Source organism: Hypanus sabinus, chromosome 6 (genome assembly GCF_030144855.1).
Source record: "Hypanus sabinus isolate sHypSab1 chromosome 6, sHypSab1.hap1, whole genome shotgun sequence".
Lineage (NCBI taxonomy): Eukaryota > Metazoa > Chordata > Chondrichthyes > Myliobatiformes > Dasyatidae > Hypanus > Hypanus sabinus.
Genome location: NC_082711.1, coordinates 136,884,280 through 136,904,984, shown reverse-complemented (window position 1 = coordinate 136,904,984; position 20,705 = coordinate 136,884,280). Strand labels below are relative to the sequence as shown.

Sequence of the window (20,705 nt, the reverse complement as noted above, 5' to 3'; positions counted from 1 at the left end):
TCCCATACCACTGACTCGTCCTGTCACTACGTACGGGCGCTGTTTCTGCTTACTGGGAAAGTGTCTTTGAGGGCTGATGTTCTCGTGGGTTTGATGTATAGCAGAGTGGATATCATTCCTCTTAGTGGGTTGTGTGCCTTGTGAAATAGTTCACATTTTACTGCATAGTTCTCTGTGAACCACACAGATACTTTTCAGATACTTCACTATAACCTCACAATTGTTTGTAGAAACTCCTTTGGGTATTATTTCCCACTTTGCACATGAACAACATCTGAAGCCCAATTTTTAGGTAACTGCTTTCAGATCATTCAGAGAATTGAAGGTCAGAAAGGGAACGATTAAGATTAGCTCCAGATTGTACCTTTGGGATGGTGTAACCCATGACTGTGGTATCTCTGTACGTTTCATGTGCCACTGAGATCGGAACAATATTCCCCAAGCGTAGTGTTTCATGGATAACAGCGTTAGTGAATGGCATCTCCTCCCGGTCTTCCAACCTTGGCCTTCGACCCTTCCCAATCACTCTGTCAATCTCCTCGTGAACCTGAGCTGCAGGAACAAAACAAGAACAGTTTTCAAGCTTTCACTGAAAGGAGGAACTCGTGTTTTACTCATATCTTTCATCCACTCAAAAGTCCCAATGTGTCCTATTACTGAGGGAAACTTTGGCAATGTCGTCACTGTTGTATGTTAGGATGTACAGCAACCAATCCATATGTAGAAAAGTCATAGAAATGCCAGGTGAGTAGCACTTAAACAATGGGTTTTCATTAACTTAGAGATTCAAATGCTGTTGTTAATATTTGGATCTTTAGCCTGAAAATTAATAGTTTTACTAATAACATTCTTCACCCTCTCTGGTACTGTTGCACCCTTTCTCCACACCTTCCATTCACACCAATGCATGGCTGGTAATGGGCCTGGCAGAGACGTTGTTCTACTTACACTGCACATCTGGATGTAACACCATGAAGAGCAAGCCCCAGCTTAGGGTGGTGGACGTGGTCTCTGTACCTGCAGCAAAGAGGCTTAGTAATGTCCCAATCATCTTGTTCTCCAGGAAGCTTGTGTTCGGTGTGTTCCTCACCTAAGATGCAGTTAGGGAAAGTAGTGTTAATGGATAGAACTGAAGGATTATTTTGCAGGAATAGTGCTGAAGTCAGTCAACCTGCTTTAAAGAGTTTCACATTGTGGTGACATATCAATGAGCGTGCAGTTCTGGTCAGGAATCTCTAGGAAAGGAAGGCAAGGAGAGATTGGATAGGCTTCCCAGATAACAGGATGCTGAGGGGTGATATTATAGAGTTTTATCAGGGCATTGATAAGGCGGATAGTCACAATGCTCCCCCCAGAGTTAGGAGCATAAAACTAGGGGACATTGGTTTAAGATGAGAGGGGAAAATTTGCAAGAGATTTTCTACACAAAGGATAGTGAGAATATAGAACGATCTGCCAGAGGAAGTGGTAGAGGTGGGTGGAATTACCGCATTATTTGGAAGTACAAGGAAGGAAAGGAATAAGGGATTGGGATTAGCAGAGTTGGGCATCTCGATCAGAATGGGTGAGTTGAGCAGAGAGGCAGCCTCTGTACTGTAGGACTCTGAAAGGTGAGTATGTCCTGGGGAGCTCACAAGGATGATTTCTTGTGGGTTTTCAGCCACAAAGTTTAGACAAGTGAGAACCTGAGGAAAGCTGATGTGGTCTTGCTACCTAAACAAGTACTGAGTGTGGGATGCTGCAGTGACGTTTCCTGCTAAGGACCAGCAATGGGAGAAAGGTGGGAAATACAAGGACACAAAACACTGCCTCTCGGATGCTTCAGTAATTACCACCTACCTTCTCCTGTTGTGTTAAGAAAGCATCAATAAAGTCCCTGGTATAATTTGGATCCCATGATTCCTTGTGACTTGTGATTATTTCTTGCAAAAATTGAGCCATTTTGTCCTGATTTTGAAATATTTTATTTTGCGGTCCTGGGAGGTAATACAGGAAGGGGAACGTATTCACCAACTGCAACAGAGACAGAGTTAGAAATTAAATACATCATCTTCAGCTCTCTGACGTTCCTTAAAATAATGAACAGAAATTTCAATTTTGACAGAAATACAGAATCAAGGCAGGATAAGATGAGCTGGATTGGGGAAGCCAGATACAATAATCTATCTGACTATTTGAAAAACTGACAGCTTAGCCTCTAGCAGATTCTCACAGCCCCTCTACATTCACTGGGCCCCAGTTCCCACCACACCTCTGACACATTGTGTCCCAGTTCCAACTGTCCCTCTAATACTTTAGGTCCTGGTTCACACTGCACCTCTGATATGTTGTGGCCCCAGATTTTACTACCCCCTGATATTTGGGGCTCCAGGTCTCACTGTCCCCCTCCCAGCCCCCAGATGCATTGGGACCCTGGTTTCACACTTCATTCCACACACAGAAGCTCCAAAATCCCACTTGTCTGTTAAACTCTCTGGAGCCCAGATTCATTTTCTCCCTTAAAGCACAAATCACAAGAGACTGCAGGTGCTGGAGTGCGGACTGAAGAACAAACTGCTGCGGGAACTCAACACGTCGTGCAGCATCCGTGAGGCAAATGGACAGTTGAGGCTTCCGGTCGTGACCTTCAGCTAAATTCAGCAAATGTCAGTGGATAGTTTGCCTCCCGAAGTGGAGACGGAGGGGCAAAGAAAAGGTAGAGAGGAGTGGGAAATAATTCCAGTTAATTTGAGGATAGGCTGGAAGTTGGTAGGAAAGTTGAAGTTAACAAGTTCTGCGTAGGTGCAGGAAACAAACCGATACAGTTGATAACATAGCAGAGAAAGAGTTGGGTGGAGGTGCTTTGTGAAGTGTCTCGACTTGAAATATCAGTTACCATATTCCCTCCACAGATGCTGCATGGCCCACAGGGTTCATTTATCAGCCTTTTGTTCCATTGAAACTCTTCCTCAGTTCTGAAGCCGGGTCTCGGTCCAAAACTTTGACTGTTTATTCACTTTCATACATGCTGCCTGACCTGCTGAGTCCCTCCAGCTTTATGTGTGTATTGCTTTCCTGAATCCACTTCCTGCTCTTCCTTTAATCTTCACTGGAGAAGTTATTGTGCCACATTTATTTTTTACAATACCCAAAGACTGGGAAAACCAATTAATCTGGCACCAAAGTCCCAGTGTGAGAGCTGAAGGGAACTTTCTGAAAGTAAATCTGTGAGCAGAACAAGTACAAAGACTGAGAGTCTCTTTACTCAGATACCCAATTCTAACCCTGATGTCTTTCCTTTAAGGAATCCCTTCCTGACATCTGCTCTATTTCCACCACTTGCTAATATTTCACAAGATATCTGTCCTCAGAACTTTGGAAAACTCAAAGTAAAATCTGCAGATACTAGACATCTGAAATAAAAACAGAAAATGCTGGAAGCATTCAGCAGGCCGGGGTACTTTCAGAAAAGTAGACTTTGTCCGGAGCTTAGAGTTGTGAAAGAGAGAAAACTTTGGTTTAAAATTGCAGATTGCAGAAATGATGTATGTACAGGTGGATTAATTGGGCAAAAGAAATAAGGTGAACTTGTCAACTAATGGTTTTACTGACTGTCATCGAAGCCAACTGATTATCAAGGATGGAGAGATGGAGAGAGACAGAGGGAGGAACATGTACAAATAGGAAATATCCAGCATATCAGACAGTGTTAGTGGTGTCAGAGAGAGAAAAATCATAAGTTTAGTCTTCTATTCTGAACAATCTGTCTGTGGCCTCCAACACTGATACATCAGCTTAAGGAATATCACCTCAACTTCCATCCAGTCCTGTTCCAACCTTCTGGAACCAACATCAAAGACAACAGTTTCAGATAACTTGCTTCTTCTGTTTGTATCAGAACTGGTGGGCTCAGCTGCAGGTTGTCCACCTGCATTAATGACTCCATTCTTCTCTCTGCACCACTACAGACTGATGGAAATTTGAGGCTGACTAATAAGGCAGAAGCCTACACAGTCCACAAGTGTTTGTGAATTATTGAATGAACAGTCCTTACCTGACCCCAAAATGCACCTTCCAACACAAAGCTTTCTTCAAGTATGTGCAAAAGTCTACGGAACTTCTTATCACTGTTTTCAAAGCGCTCACCGAAGACAATTGAGCAGATGATATTCGAGGTCGCATAAGTTAAATGGAAATGTGGATCAAAAGGGAGACCTAAATAAATGATAAGAAATTAGTTCTTTCAGCCTCTTTCAACTTTTGCAATCTCTGCCACTTTCTCCTGCACTATAACTCACTGGGAACTGTTCTTCTGCCCAATCTCCAGAGCCTTCTGCCATTTTCCTTATTACAACACAAGCTGCACCTTCCACTGCCTCAGTTCTATATTCACTTGGGCTACAGGAGAATCAAGAGTTAAGGGGATGCCTTATGAGTAAAACCCAACATTGAAATCAACTATAAGGGAGGGATATTCAGTTCCCTCTCTGTGTGTCCATTCACCCAGGTCATTTCCAGCTCTGAACCTCTGGAAACCTTTGATCCAGTGTTTGCTCACATTGCCTAATGTTCCTCTGTTGACTAATTTGGTGCTTTTGATCTGGGTACTCTCCTATGAAGCAATTTGGAGCTACTTCACTTTGATGGAAGGGCAACATCAATAGAAATAGTTGCCAGTTGCTTCTGAACACCAACAGAAGCAGCTGACAGAGCTTCATTCCTCTACAGGAGGGCCTGTTACACCTTAAAGGGACAGATTAAACATTAACACATCCTCCACCCTGGGTGATAGCTCTGATTCCAAAGCCCCTCTTTCCATTGGCAAAAACATTAGGAAACTGGAGATGATTTGAGCTGAAATGGTCAATCCCTTTGAAATGCCCATGTAGAGGTGAGTGGAGAGGGCAACATTCCCTCTTGTCTCCCCTCCCACTGGGCAGATCTAACAGCCTGAAGGTACATACCTCCGGACTCCAGGACAGCCTCTATCTCACTGTTGTGTGTCTATTGAACGGGAAGTGATATTGGTTTCTTTCAGAAAATTACTGATATTATGGTAGTGGAAACAGAAGGTCTCCTGATATGTGGGAGAGACTTAAAGTTACAATTACAACCAAACTTAGACTCTTTGAATAGAAAAAACAATGAAACAAAATCTTTACATAAGAAAGTTAATACACTTTTTGATGATGTTGGAGGGACCTTTTCCCCGACAGAAGGGTTTACACTCATTATTCTGCTCCCCATTCTGTACATACAAGAATAGACTATTTCATAACATTTGGAAAAGACAAAGACAAAATAAACACCTGTGGAATTGGGACAATAGATGTAAGTGACCATGCACCTATATATTTATCTGTTGATTTTGACCTGCAACCAAAGAATACTATTTGGAAACTGAATTCAAGTCTATTCAATGATCTGTACTTTAAGGAACAAATTAAAAAAGAAATTGGTCTCTACTTAGAATTTAATGATAATGGTGAGGTTTCACCCCCCATTTTATGGGACACTCTGAAGGCTGTCTTAAGAGGGAAAATTATAGCGATAGCTTCATATAAGAAAAAAATAAGGAATAAAACATTAGAGGAATTACAAAATGGGCTGAAGGAACTAGAGAAAAAACACAAATTGAATTTGGCACAGGATACTTTAGGGGAAATTTTTAAAAATATGAATGAAATTAATAGTTTGGCTACACAAGAAATCAGGAAAGATTTAATGTTTCTGAAAGAGACATTATGAAAGTGGATCAAAATCTATGAAAATACTGGTGTGGAAACTGAAAAAAAAGATAGCTGAAAATACAATTCATAGAATTAGGGATCCTTAAGGAAGATGTGACAAGATGGAACCTGATTCCTTTTTTCAGTCTCAGTTCAAGGATTGAGTCTATTAATATGAATATACTGCCCAGAATGTTATATCTCTTTCAGACCCTACCAATAGAAATTAATCAATATCAATTCAATGAATGGAACAAGATGTTAGCAAGGTATATTTGGCAAGGTAAAAGGCCGAGAGTTCATCTCAAAACTTTGCAATTAGTAAAGGAAAAGGGGGGGGGGAATGGGGTCTACCTTCTTTTAGAGATTATTATTTTGCAGCACAGTTGAGAGCTGTGATATGTTGGTGCAACCCATCGTATGACGCTCAATGGAAAAACTTTGAGGAGCGGGTACTTCCCATCCCCATACAAGCAATTTTGGCTGATAACAACCTGCAAAGGTATATAAATACTATTGATAACCCATGGGTGAAATTAACTCTAAAAATATGGAAAACTACTATAAAAGAATATAATCTACTATAAAAGAAATTAATATAATATAAGATATTGCGTGCAGTTTTTGTCTCCAAATTTGAGGAAGGACATTCTTGCTATTGAGGAAGTGCAGCATAGGTTCACGAGGTTAATTCCCGGAATGGCTGGACTGTCATATGTTGAAAGATTGGAGCAACTGGACTTGTATACACTGGAATTTAGAAGGATGAGAGCGGATCTGATTAAAACATATAAGATTATTAGGGGATTGGACATGCTGGAGGCAGGAAGCATGTTCCCTCTGATGGGTGAGTCCAGAACTAGAGGTTACAGTTTGAGAATAAGGGGTAGGCCATTTAAAGCTGAGATGTGGAAAAACTTTTTCACCCAGAGAGTGGTGGGTATGTGGAATGCGCTGCCCCAGAAGGCAGTGGAGGCCAAGTCTCTGGATGCTTTCAAGAGAGAGTTAGATAGAGCTCTTATAGATAGCGGGGTCAAGGGATATGGGGAGAGGGCAGGAATGGCGTACTGATTGTGTATGATCAGCCGTGATCACAGTGAATGGCAGTGCTGGCTAGAAGGGCAGAATGGCCTACTCCTGCACCTACTGTCTATTGGCTATTGTCTATAATCTAGAGGGAGATATTGCAATTCTTAAATGGTGTGCATCTGACTCGGATTTTACACCAAATAAATTGGATGCTAGATTTAAGGACTGGACAGCTAAAGGAATAGCAGTTCTTTGCAACGTAATGAAAGAAGGAACACTGTTCAGTTTTGAAATGCTTAAAGAGAAACACCTAGTAGAAACCAAAATTTTTGTTGGTATTTACAGATGCGAAAATATGTTAATAAGACGCTTAAAAATGTAACCAAGGCAAGTACATGCTTGATAGAGCTATTTAGAAAAGCACATAATTCAGATAACAGTAGTAGAATCATTTCAAGCATGTATAAGGAGTTGTCAAATCTTAAAACACATTCGACTTCATACATTAAAACAAACTGGGAGAAGAAAGGAGGGATAATTATATCTGAGAAAGAATGGACAATAATATGGAGGTATCAATGGAAGTGTACTAGATCACAGAAATGGAGGGAGTTTGGATGGAAAAACTTGATATTTTATTACACCCTCTCAGAAAACCCATTTTGATAATAACCTCCCTGTTTGCTGGAGAAATTGTGGAAATCAAAATGCAAATCTTTATCATATTTTTTGGGACTGCCCTGTTATCAAAATCTATTGGAGGGGGATACACAATGCCCTGCAAGACATCTTTAAAAGTGAAATACCCTTAGAGAGTAAGACCATATATTTTGGATATATACCTCAAGAATGGTTGTAAAGAGATAAATATTTAATGAATATACTGTTGGTGGCTGGTAAAAAGACTCTTACTGGGAAATGGTTATCACAGGAGAGCCCAACTTTAAATGCATGGATGGAAATTACAATGGACATTTACAAAATGGAGAAGATAACAGCATCTGTTAATCATAAACTGGAACAATTTGATTCATACTGGGAAAAAAAGTTTAACTACATATTGCCTCATAGGCCTGATTTTGTTCTCAGAAATCAATGAATATGTTGTAAAAAAAAAGATTACTCCCTACTTGTACATAGTTTTTTCCTTTTGCTTGTTTTTTTTCTTTTTGCTCTTTTCTACAAGTGTCTCCCTCAGATAAGTACTTTGTGGAGATTTGTGACATATATGATTATATGATATATATGTACAATATCTGAAATACGTCTTATACAAATGCTTGTTTGATGATGAACTTCAATAAAAAGATAAATTACCAAAAAAAAAGAAACTACATTTTTCACTTCTGCTGGCAGCTCATTCCACACTCACACCATCATCTGAGTGTGACAATAATAAACCAATTACCCGAACTGCTGGTGCTTGCCCCTGCCCTGTTGTCCTTCTGTGACACACAGGGTTTACCAAGGTGCCAGACACCAACGGTAGCACAGGACCAAAGAACAGCAGCTGCTTCCTCAGGATCACCCACCTTGTTCACTTTCAAAACCTTGAATTAAAAATTCAGCCTCTTCCACAATTCGCAATTCAAGGGACTTCTTTCCAAGCCCAAAGTTCTTCAGGGTCAAGAGTGAAAATTTCCTTTGCTGTTTCCACCAGTCTCCGTACTTTGCAAGCACGATACCTGGATGGGTGTAGCAGGAATGTCATTTATTCATCTTCATTTTCAACCAGTTCTTCAACAAGTATCTAAATGAGCACTTGAAATAGCAAGATAGAGAAGGCAACAGACTAAGTACTGGAACATTGATGGTCACCATGGAGATGGTGGGCTGAGGATATAAGAAAGGGTGGAGCTACAATGGTGCTTAACCACGACTCCTTCGAGCTCATGTGCAGAAACAGCTTAATTTTGACCTTTAAGGTCTCTCACTTTTTCCTTTTCAGGGTTGATGGGGTTCTGTCGGAGACCCTGACCTGGATTTATCCTCAGAATTTGGTTCTTTGTGTTGGTGAGACCCTCTGCTGGGGGCTCACAACTGGATGGCTTCTGAAATCCCAAGGACGCGGCCTAGAAGACATGTGCATCTTCGAGATTTCAAGGGTTCAGGGCCCTGTGGACGAGCCAACTCTATGCCAGTGCCACAGACTGAAGTATCATGGGAGAAAATGGAATATTAGGAACAACTGAACAGCAGTTAGGGGCCCTATACTCGACAAATCGCATGCTCTCATTAAAAATATCGTTAAAGAAGAAATAGCAAGGCAACTGGGGAGAAATGATCCATTAGGCAGACACAGCATGGATTCAGCAAAGACAGGTTCTGTTTGACAAACTTACTGGAGTTCTTTGAGGATATAATGAGCGCAGTGGATAGAGGGGAACAGGTGGACATTATTTACTTGGATTTTCAGAAGGTATTTGATAAGGTGCCACAGAAAAGACTTATCCATAAGATAAGGACGCATAATATTGGGGGTGATGCATCAGCATGGATAGAGGATTGGTTAACTAATAGAAAGCAGAGAGTTGGGATCCATGGGTGATACACTGGTTGGCAATCAGTGGTGAGTGGTGTGCTGCAGTGGTCAATGCTGGGTCCATGACTTTTCATGATGTACATGAACAATCTTGAAGAGGGTACCAAATGTGGTGCTTATGTTACTAAAATGAGAGGTGAAGCATATTCTGGGGAAGATACGGAGAGTGTGCAGAGAGATATAGATAGGTTAAATGAGTGGGCAAGGGTGAAGCAGATGGAGTACAAAGTTGGTAAATGCAAGGTCAGCCATTTTGGAAGAAAAAATGAAAGAGCAGATTATTATTTAAATAGTAAAAAATTGCAGCATGCTACTGTGCAGAGGGACTTGGGAGTGCTTGTGCATGAATCACAAAAGGTTGGTTTGCAGGTGCAGCAGGCTGTCAGGAAGGCAAATGGGATGTTGGGCTGCATTGCTGGAGGGATTGAATTTAAGAGCAGGGAGAGTATGCTGCAACTGTACAGGGTACTGGTGAGGACACACCTAGAGTTTTTGCTGCACTACAGATCATGGTCTTTATAGGGGGTTTGCTATTGTTTGCTTGGTGGGTGGAGGTTGCTGATGTTTTTTTTTGCTGAAGTAAGTGGGGGTGGGGGAGCATTGTTGCTTTGCTGCTACTGGTGTGTGGGAGGGGGGACTAGTGGGGTTCTCTGGGGTTCCAGCAGTTTTACTGTCATTTATTCTTTGGGGAACTCCTCTGCTTTTGTAGATATCTGTGAAGAATAAGAATTTCAAGATGGAAATGGTATACATTTCTCTGACATTAAATGGAACTATTGAACTATTGAAGGGCTTCTTTCTCTGTTCATTGACTTCTAGAACTGGTTCATTTTAATTTACAATTAGATTATTTACCCAGATCCTAAAGAATCAGTGAAATATTTTGAGCTATCTGGGTTAGCATGCAAAAGACCAACCATAATCTATTGTAATATATCATCACCAGAAAATCAAGTGCACACAGGCAGCACTTGTTCAAGTTCCCCCAGCTCTCAGCCCCTCTGGGCCACAGTATCTGGTGTATCCTGGGAGACTGGAGCCAGTGCATCCAGGGGAAATTCAGCTGGAAATCCAGAGACCACAGTACCCGCAGCGGTACAGAACTCACTGTATCTGGTGACCGGTGTGTCCAGACAGAAAGGGAGACAATATTCCGGGACCAATTGCCGTTTCAATAATTCTTCATCATCCTGAGGACACACCTGCTGATCCCCTCGAAAGCCACTGGCTGCATTTCCCTGGGTACAGTGACATACGCCCAAAAAGTTGGTGAGGTTTTGGGCTCATTACTCATTCACAAAGAACATCGAAAGTTCAACAGTTCCCAATCCCTCCCACCTGGTACCCAGAATAGTCTTTCACCCAGCCTCACACTCACCTTCCCCGTGCTGCGCAAAGAACTTTTCATAGACTCGAAGGTTGGGCCGGTCCGCAAAGTCTTCCGATTTCTTCACCAGAGCCTCTTTCAGGGCCTTGTAGCCACTCAGCACCACCAGGTTTGTCCATCCAAACTCTAAACTCACCACATCGCCGTACTTCTTCCACAGCTGAAAGAGAAAGCAAGAGGACATTACAGTAACTCTCAGAGTCTGAACTAAGAAAGGAACAGAAACTGCACCAATGCTGAGTTCTCAGTCAGACCCAGCACCTATTCACTCTGCACCATCACTGAGTTCTCAGTCAGACCCAGCAACTATTCACTCTGCACTATCACTGAGTTCTCAGTCAAACCCAGCACCTATTCACTCTGCACCATCACTGAGTTCTCAGTCAGACCCAGCACCTATTCACTCTGCACCATCGCTGGATTCTCAGTCAGACCCAGCACCAATTCACTCTGCACTATCGCTGAGTTCTCAGTTAGACCCAGCACCTATTCACTCTGCACCATCGCTGAGTTCTCAGTCAGACCCAGCACCTATTCACTCTGCTCCATCGCGGAGTTCTCAGTCAGACCCAGCACCTATTCACTCTGCACGTCGCTGAGTACTCAGTCAGACCCAGCATCTATTCACTCTGCACCATCGCTGAGTTCTCAGTCAGACGCAGCACCTATACACTCTGCACCATTGCTGTTCTCAGTCAGAACCAGCACCTATTCACTGTGCAACATCGCTGAGTTCTCAGTCAGACAAAGCACCTATTCACTCTGCACCATCACTGAGTTCTCAGTTAGACCCAGCACCTATTCACTCTGCACCATCGCTGAGTTCTCAGTCAGACCCAGCACCTATTCACTCTGCACCATCGCTGGATTCTCAGTCAGACCCAGCACCTATTCACTCTGCACCATCGCTGAGTTCTCAGTTAGACCCAGCACCTATTCACTCTGCACCATCGCTGAGTTCTCAGTCAGACCCAGCACCTATTCACTCTGCTCCATCGCGGAGTTCTCAGTCAGACCCAGCACCTATTCACTCTGCACCATCGCAGGATTCTCAGTCAGACCCAGCACCTATTCACTCTGCACTATCGATGAGTTCTCAGGTAGACCCAGCACCTATTCACTCTGCACCATCGCTGTTCTCAGTTAGACCCAGCACCAATACTCTCTGCACCGTCGCTGAGTTCGCAGTCACACCCAGCATCTATTCACTCTGCACCATCGCTGAGTTCTAAGTCACACCCAGCACCTTTCACTCTGCACCATCGCTGTTCTCAGTCAGACCCAGCACCTATTCAGTCTGCACCATCGCTGAGTTCGTAGACAGACCCAGCACCTATTCGCTCTACACCATCGTGGAGTTCTCAGTCAGACCCAGAACCTATTCACTCTGCACCGTCGCTGAGTTCTCAGACAGACCCAGCACCTTTTCACTCTGCACCATCGCTGAATTCTCAGTCAGAACCAACACCTATTCACTCTGCACCATCGCTGAGATCTCAGTCAGACCCAGCATCTATTCACTCTGCACCATCACTTTCTCAGTTAGACCCAGCACCTATTCACTCTGCACCATCGCTGAGTTCTCAGTCAGACCCAGCACCTATTCACTCTGCACCATTGCTGTTCTCAGTCAGAACCAGCACCTATTCACTCTGCACCATCGCTGACTTCTCAGTCAGACCCAGCACCTATTCACACTGCACCATCGCTGAGTTCTCAGTCAGACCCAGCACCTATTCACTCTGCACCATCGCTGAGTTCGTAGTCACACCCAGCACCTATTCACTCTGCACTATCACTGAGTTCTCAGTCAGACCCAGCACCTATTCACTCTGCACCATCGCTGAGTTCTAAGTCAGACCCAGCACCTTTCACTCTGCACCATCGCTGTTCTCAGTCAGACCCAGCACCTATTCACTCTGCACCATCGTTGAGTTCTCAGTCAGACCCAGCACCTATTCACACTGCACCATCACTGAGTTCTCAGTCAGACCCAGCACCTATTCACTGTGCACCATCGCTGAGTTCTCAGTCAGACAAAGCACCTATTCACTCTGCACCATCACTGAGTTCTCAGTTAGACCCAGCACCTATTCACTCTGCACCATCGCAGGATTCTCAGTCAGACCCAGCACCTATTCACTCTGCACTATCGATGAGTTCTCAGGTAGACCCAACACCTATTCACTCTGCACCATCGCTGTTCTCAGTTAGACCCAGCACCAATACTCTCTGCACCGTCGCTGAGTTCGCAGTCACACCCAGCATCTATTCACTCTGCACCATCGCTGAGTTCTAAGTCACACCCAGCAACTTTCACTCTGCACCATCGCTGTTCTCAGTCAGACCCAGCACCTATTCAGTCTGCACCATCGCTGAGTTCGTAGACAGACCCAGCACCTATTCGCTCTACACCATCGTGGAGTTCTCAGTCAGACCCAGAACCTATTCACTCTGCAACGTCGCTGAGTTCTCAGACAGACCCAGCACCTTTTCACTCTGCACCATCGCTGAATTCTCAGTCAGAACCAACACCTATTCACTCTGCACCTTCGCTGAGATCACAGTCAGACCCAGCATCAATTCACTCTGCACCATTGCTGAGTTCTCAGACAGACCCAGCACCTATTCACTCTGCACCATCGCTGAGTTCTCAGTCAGACCCAGCACCTATTCACTCTACACCAATCGCGGAGTTCTCAGTCAGACCCAGAACCTATTCACTCTGCACCATTGCTGAGTTCTCAGTCAGTCCCAGCACCTATTCACTCTGCAGCATCGCTCATTTCTCAGTCAGAACCAGCAACTATTCACTCTGCACCATCGCTCACTTCACAGTCGGACCCAGCAACTGTTCACTCTGCACCATCGCTGAGTTCTCAGTCAGTCCCAGCACCTAATCACTCTGCACGATCACTGAGTTTTCTGTCAGACCCAGCACTTATTCACTCTGCACCATCGCAGAGTTCTCAGTCAGTAGCAGCAACTATTCACTCTGCACCATCGCTGAGTTCGTAGTAATCCCCAGCACCGATTCAATCTGCACGATCACTGAGTTCTCAGTCAGTCCCAGCACCTATTCACTCTGCACTATCGCTGAGTTCTCAGTTAGACCCAGCACCTATTCACTCTGCACCATCGCTGAGTTCTCATTCAGACCCAGCACCTATTCACTCTGCACCATCGCTCATTTCTCAGTCAGAACCAGCACCAATTCACTCTGCACCATCGCTGTTCTCAGTCAGAACCAGCATCTATTCACTCTGCACCATCGCTGAATTTTCAGTCAGAACCAACACCTATTCACTCTGCACCATCGCTCATTTCTCAGTGAGAACCAGCAACTATTCACTCTACAACATCGCTGAGTTCTCAGTCAGACACAGCATCAATTCACTCTGCACCATAGCTGAGTTCTCAGTCAGAACCAACACCTATTCACTCTGCACCATCGCTGAGTTCTCTGTCAGACCCAGCATCAATTCAGTCTGCACCATCGCTGAGTTCTCAGTCAGACCCAGCATCTATACACTCTGCAGCATCGCTGAGTTCTCAGACAGACCCAGCTCCTATTCACTCTGCACCATCACTGAGTTCTCAGTCAGACCCAGCACCTATTCACTCTGCACTATCACTGAGTTCTCAGTCAAACCCAGCACCTATTCACTCTGCACCATCGCTGAGTTCTCAGTCAGACAAAGCACCTATTCACTCTGCACCATCACTGAGTTCTCAGTTAGACCCAGCACCTATTCACTCTGCACCATCGCTGAGTTCTCAGTCAGACCCAGCACCTATTCACTCTGCACCATCGCTGGATTCTCAGTCAGACCCAGCACCTATTCACTCTGCACTATCGCTGAGTTCTCAGTTAGACCCAGCACCTATTCACTCTGCACCATCGCTGAGTTCTCAGTCAGACCCAGCACCTATTCACTCTGCTCCATCGCGGAGTTCTCAGTCAGACCCAGCATCTATTCACTCTGCACGTCGCTGAGTACTCAGTCAGACCCAGCATCTACTCACTCTGCACCATCGCTGAGTTCTCAGTCAGACGCAGCACCTATACACTCTGCACCATCGTTGAGTTCTCAGTCAGACCCAGCACCTATTCACACTGCACCATCACTGAGTTCTCAGTCAGACCCAGCACCTATTCACTGTGCACCATCGCTGAGTTCTCAGTCAGACAAAGCACCTATTCACTCTGCACCATCACTGAGTTCTCAGTTAGACCCAGCACCTATTCACTCTGCACCATCGCTGAGTTCTCAGTCAGACCCAGCACCTATTCACTCTGCACCATCGCAGGATTCTCAGTCAGACCCAGCACCTATTCACTCTGCACTATCGATGAGTTTTCAGGTAGACCCAGCACCTATTCACACTGCACCATCGCTGAGTTCTCAGTCAGTCCCAGCACCTATTCACTCTGCAGCATCGCTCATTTCTCAGTCAGAACCAGCAACTATTCACTCTGCACCATCGCTCACTTCACAGTCGGACCCAGCAACTGTTCACTCTGCACCATCGCTGAGTTCTCAGTCAGTCCCAGCACCTAATCACTCTGCACGATCACTGAGTTTTCTGTCAGACCCAGCACTTATTCACTCTGCACCATCGCAGAGTTCTCAGTCAGTAGCAGCAACTATTCACTCTGCACCATCGCTGAGTTCGTAGTAATCCCCAGCACCGATTCAATCTGCACGATCACTGAGTTCTCAGTCAGTCCCAGCACCTATTCACTCTGCACTATCGCTGAGTTCTCAGTTAGACCCAGCACCTATTCACTCTGCACCATCGCTGAGTTCTCATTCAGACCCAGCACCTATTCACTCTGCACCATCGCTCATTTCTCAGTCAGAACCAGCACCAATTCACTCTGCACCATCGCTGTTCTCAGTCAGAACCAGCATCTATTCACTCTGCACCATCGCTGAATTTTCAGTCAGAACCAACACCTATTCACTCTGCACCATCGCTCATTTCTCAGTGAGAACCAGCAACTATTCACTCTGCACCATCGCTGAGTTCACAGTCGGACCCAGCAACTATTCACTCTACAACATCGCTGAGTTCTCAGTCAGACACAGCATCAATTCACTCTGCACCATAGCTGAGTTCTCAGTCAGAACCAACACCTATTCACTCTGCACCATCGCTGAGTTCTCTGTCAGACCCAGCATCAATTCAGTCTGCACCATCGCTGAGTTCTCAGTCAGACCCAGCATCTATACACTCTGCAGCATCGCTGAGTTCTCAGACAGACCCAGCTCCTATTCACTCTGCACCATCACTGAGTTCTCAGTCAGACCCAGCACCTATTCACTCTGCACTATCACTGAGTTCTCAGTCAAACCCAGCACCTATTCACTCTGCACCATCGCTGAGTTCTCAGTCAGACAAAGCACCTATTCACTCTGCACCATCACTGAGTTCTCAGTTAGACCCAGCACCTATTCACTCTGCACCATCGCTGAGTTCTCAGTCAGACCCAGCACCTATTCACTCTGCACCATCGCTGGATTCTCAGTCAGACCCAGCACCTATTCACTCTGCACTATCGCTGAGTTCTCAGTTAGACCCAGCACCTATTCACTCTGCACCATCGCTGAGTTCTCAGTCAGACCCAGCACCTATTCACTCTGCTCCATCGCGGAGTTCTCAGTCAGACCCAGCATCTATTCACTCTGCACGTCGCTGAGTACTCAGTCAGACCCAGCATCTACTCACTCTGCACCATCGCTGAGTTCTCAGTCAGACGCAGCACCTATACACTCTGCACCATCGTTGAGTTCTCAGTCAGACCCAGCACCTATTCACACTGCACCATCACTGAGTTCTCAGTCAGACCCAGCACCTATTCACTGTGCACCATCGCTGAGTTCTCAGTCAGACAAAGCACCTATTCACTCTGCACCATCACTGAGTTCTCAGTTAGACCCAGCACCTATTCACTCTGCACCATCGCTGAGTTCTCAGTCAGACCCAGCACCTATTCACTCTGCACCATCGCAGGATTCTCAGTCAGACCCAGCACCTATTCACTCTGCACTATCGATGAGTTTTCAGGTAGACCCAGCACCTATTCACACTGCACCATCGCTGAGTTCTCAGTCAGACCCAGCACCTATACACTCTGCACCATCGCTGTTCTCAGTTAGACCCAGCACCAATACTCTCTGCACCGTCGCTGAGTTCGCAGTCACACCCAGCACCTATTCACTCTGCACTATCGATGAGTTTTCAGGTAGACCCAGCACCTATTCACACTGCACCATCGCTGAGTTCTAAGTCAGACCCAGCACCTTTCACTCTGCACCATCGCTGTTCTCAGTCAGACCCAGCACCTATTCAGTCTGCACCATCGCTGAGTTCGTAGACAGACCCAGCACCTATTCGCTCTACACCATCGTGGAGTTCTCAGTCAGACTCAGAACCTATTCACTCTGCACCGTCGCTGAGTTCTCAGACAGACCCAGCACCTTTTCACTCTGCACCATAGCTGAGTTCTCAGTTAGACCCAGCACCTATTCACTCTGCACCATCGCTGAGATCTCAGTCAGACCCAGCACCTATTCACACTGCACCATCGCTGAGTTCTCAGTCAGACCCAGCACGTATTCACTCTGCACCATCGCTGAGTTCTCAGTAAGACCCAGCACCAATTCACTCTGCACCATCGCTGCGTTCTCTGTCAGATCCAGCATCTATTCACTCTGCACCATCGCTGATTTCTCAGTCAGACCCAGCAACTATTCACTCTACACCATCGCTGAGTTCTCAGTCAGACCCAGCAACTATTCACTCTACACCATCGCTGAGTTCTCAGTCAGTCCCAGCATCAATTCACTCGGCAACATCGCTGTTCTCAGTCAGACCCAGCGCCTATTCACTCTACGCCATCGCTGATTTCTCAGTCAGACCCACCACCTATTCACTCTAGACCATTGCTGAGTTCTCAGTCACACCCAGCAACTATTCACTCTGCACCATCGCTGAGTTCTCAGTCAGACCCAGCACCTATTCCCTCTGCACCATCAGTCAATTCTCAGTCAGAACCAGCAACTATTCACTCTGCACCATCGCTGAGTTCTCAGTCAGACCCAGCACCTATTCACTCTGCACCATCGCTGAGTTCTCAGTCAGACCCAGCACGTATTCACTCTTCACCATCGCTGAGTTCTCAGTCAGACCCAGCACCAATTCACTCTGCACCATCGCTGTTCACAGTCAGAACCAGCAACTATTCACTCTGCAGCATCGCTGAGTTCAGTCGGACCCAGCAACTGTTCACTCTGCAACATCGCTGATTTCTCAGTCATACCCAGCAACTATTCACTCTACACCATCGCTGAGTTCTCAGTCAGACCCAGCATCAATTCACTCTGCAACATCGCAGTTCTCAGTCAGACCCAGCACCTAATCACTCTGCACCATCGCTGAGTTCGTAGTCAGACCCAGCACCGATTCAATCTGCACGATCACAGACTTCTCAGTCAGACCCAGCACCTATTCACTCTGCACCATCGCTCATTTCTCAGTCAGAACCAGCAACTGTTCACTCTGCATCATCGCTGAGTTCACAGTCGGACCCAACAACTGTTCACTCTGCACCATCGCTGATTTCTCCGTCAGCCCCAGCAAGTATGCACTCTGCACCATCGCTGAGTTCTCAGTCAGACCCAGAACCTATTCACTCTGCACCATCGCTGAGTTCGTAGTCAGACCCAGCACCGATTCAATCTGCACGATCACTGACTTCTCAGTCAGACCCAGCACCTATTCACTCTGCACCATCGCTGCGTTCTCTGTCAGATCCAGCATCTATTCACACTGCACCATCGCTGAGTTCGTAGTCCGTCCCAGCACCTATTCACTATGCACCATCACTGAGTTCTCAGTCAGACCCAACACCTATTCACACTGCACCATCTTTGAGTTCTCCGTCAGACCCAGCGCCTATTCACTCTACGCCATCGCTGATTTCTCAGTCAGACCCACCACCTATTCACTCTGCACCATTGCTGAGTTCTCAGTCAGACCCAGCATCTATTCACTCTGCACCATCGCTGAGTTCTCAGTCAGACCCAGCACCTATTCACTCTGCACCATCGCTGTTCTCAGTCAGAACCAGCAACTATTCACTCTGCACCATCGCTGAGTTCACAGTCGGACCCAGCAACTGTTCACTCTGCACCATCGCTCATTTCTCAGTCAGAACCAGCAACTGTTCACTCTACACCATCGCTGAGTTCTCAGTCAGACCCAGCATCAATTCACTCTGCAACATCGCTGTTCTCAGTCAGACCCAGCACCTATTCACTCTGCACCATCGCTGAGTTCTCATTCAGACCCAGCACGTATTCACTCTGCACCATCGCTGAGTTCTCAGTCAGACCCAGCACCAATTCACTTTGCACCATCACTGAGTTCTCAGTCAGACCCAGCATCTATTCACTCTGCACCTTCGCTGAGTTCCCAGTCAGACCCAGCATCAAATCACTCTGCACCATTGCTGAGTTCTGTCAGCCCCAGCACCTATTCACTCTGCACCGTCGCTGAGTTCTCAGTCACACCCAGCACCTATTCACTCTGCACCATCGCTGAGTTCTCAGTCAGACCCAGCTCCTATTCACTCTGCACCATCACTGAGTTCTCAGTCAGACCCAGCACCTATTCAGTCTGCACCATCGCTGTTCTCATTTAGACCCAGCATCTATTCACTCTGTACCATTGCTGTTCTCAATCAGACATAGCACCTATTCACTCTGCACAATCGCTGAGTTCTCAGTCAGTCCCAGAACCTATTCACTCTGCACCATCACTGAGTTCTCAGTCAGACCCAGCACCTATTCACTCTGCACCATTGCTCTTATCAGACAGACCCAGCACCTATTCACTCTGCACCATTGCTCTTATCAGACAGACCCAGCACCTATTCATTCTGCACCATCGCTGAGTTCGTAGTCAGACCCAGCACCGATTCAATCTGCACGATCACTGACTTCTCAGTCAGACCCAGCACCTATTCACTCTGCACCATCGCTGCGATCTCTGTCAGATCCAGCATCTATTCACTCTGCACCATCGCTGATTTCTCAGTCAGACCCAGCAACTATTCACTCTACACCATCGCTGAGTTCTCAGTCAGACCCAGCAACTATTCACTCTACACCATCGCTGAGTTCTCAGTCAGTCCCAGCATCAATTCACTCGGCAACATCGCAGTTCTCAGTCAGACCCAGCGCCTATTCACTCTACGCCATCACTGATTTCTCAGTCAGACCCACCACCTATTCACTCTAGACCATTGCTGAGTTCTCAGTCACACCCAGCAACTATTCACTCTGCACCATCGCTGAGTTCTCAGTCAGACCCAGCACCTATTCCCTCTGCACCATCAGTCAATTCTCAGTCAGAACCAGCAACTATTCACTCTGCACCATCGCTGAGTTCTCAGTCAGACCCTGCACCTATTCACTCTGCACCATCGCTGAGTTCTCAGTCATACCCAGCACGTTTTTACTCTGCACCATCGCTGAGTTCTCAGTCAGACCCAGCACCAATTCACTCTGCACCATCGCTGTTCACAGTCAGAACCAGCAACTATTCACTCTGCAGCATCGCTGAGTTCACAGTCGGACCCAGCAACTGTTCACTCTGCAACATCGCTGATTTCTCAGTCATACCCAGCAACTATTCACTCTACACCATCGCTGAGTTCTCAGTCAGACCCAGCATCAATTCACTCTGCAACATCGCAGTTCTCAGTCAGACCCAGCACCTAATCACTCTGCACCATCGCTGAGTTCGTAGTCAGACCCAGCACCGATTCAATCTGCACGATCACAGACTTCTCAGTCAGACCCAGCACCTATTCACTCTGCACCATCGCTCATTTCTCAGTCAGAACCAGCAACTGTTCACTCTGCACCATCGCTGACTTCTCCGTCAGACCCAGCAAGTATGCACTCTGCACCATCGCTGAGTTCTCAGTCAGACCCAGAACCTATTCACTCTGCACCATCGCTGAGTT

The 20,705-nt window shown here is 46.0% G+C and overlaps 1 protein-coding gene across 1 annotated transcript in view; it reads right to left on the bottom strand.

Moving 5' to 3' along the window:
• The window catches only part of LOC132395871 (cytochrome P450 2J2-like), a 240,960-nt gene that overhangs the window by 10,542 nt on the left and 209,713 nt on the right, over positions 1-20,705 (bottom strand). The window contains exons 2-7 of the mRNA XM_059972993.1: positions 10,658-10,826; positions 8,270-8,422; positions 4,034-4,194; positions 1,840-2,013; positions 949-1,090; positions 365-552 (exon numbers count right to left, since the gene is read on the bottom strand). Of these exons, the coding sequence (XP_059828976.1) occupies positions 365-552; positions 949-1,090; positions 1,840-2,013; positions 4,034-4,194; positions 8,270-8,422; positions 10,658-10,826 (987 nt within the window). The remainder of the gene's footprint in view (positions 1-364; positions 553-948; positions 1,091-1,839; positions 2,014-4,033; positions 4,195-8,269; positions 8,423-10,657; positions 10,827-20,705) is intronic.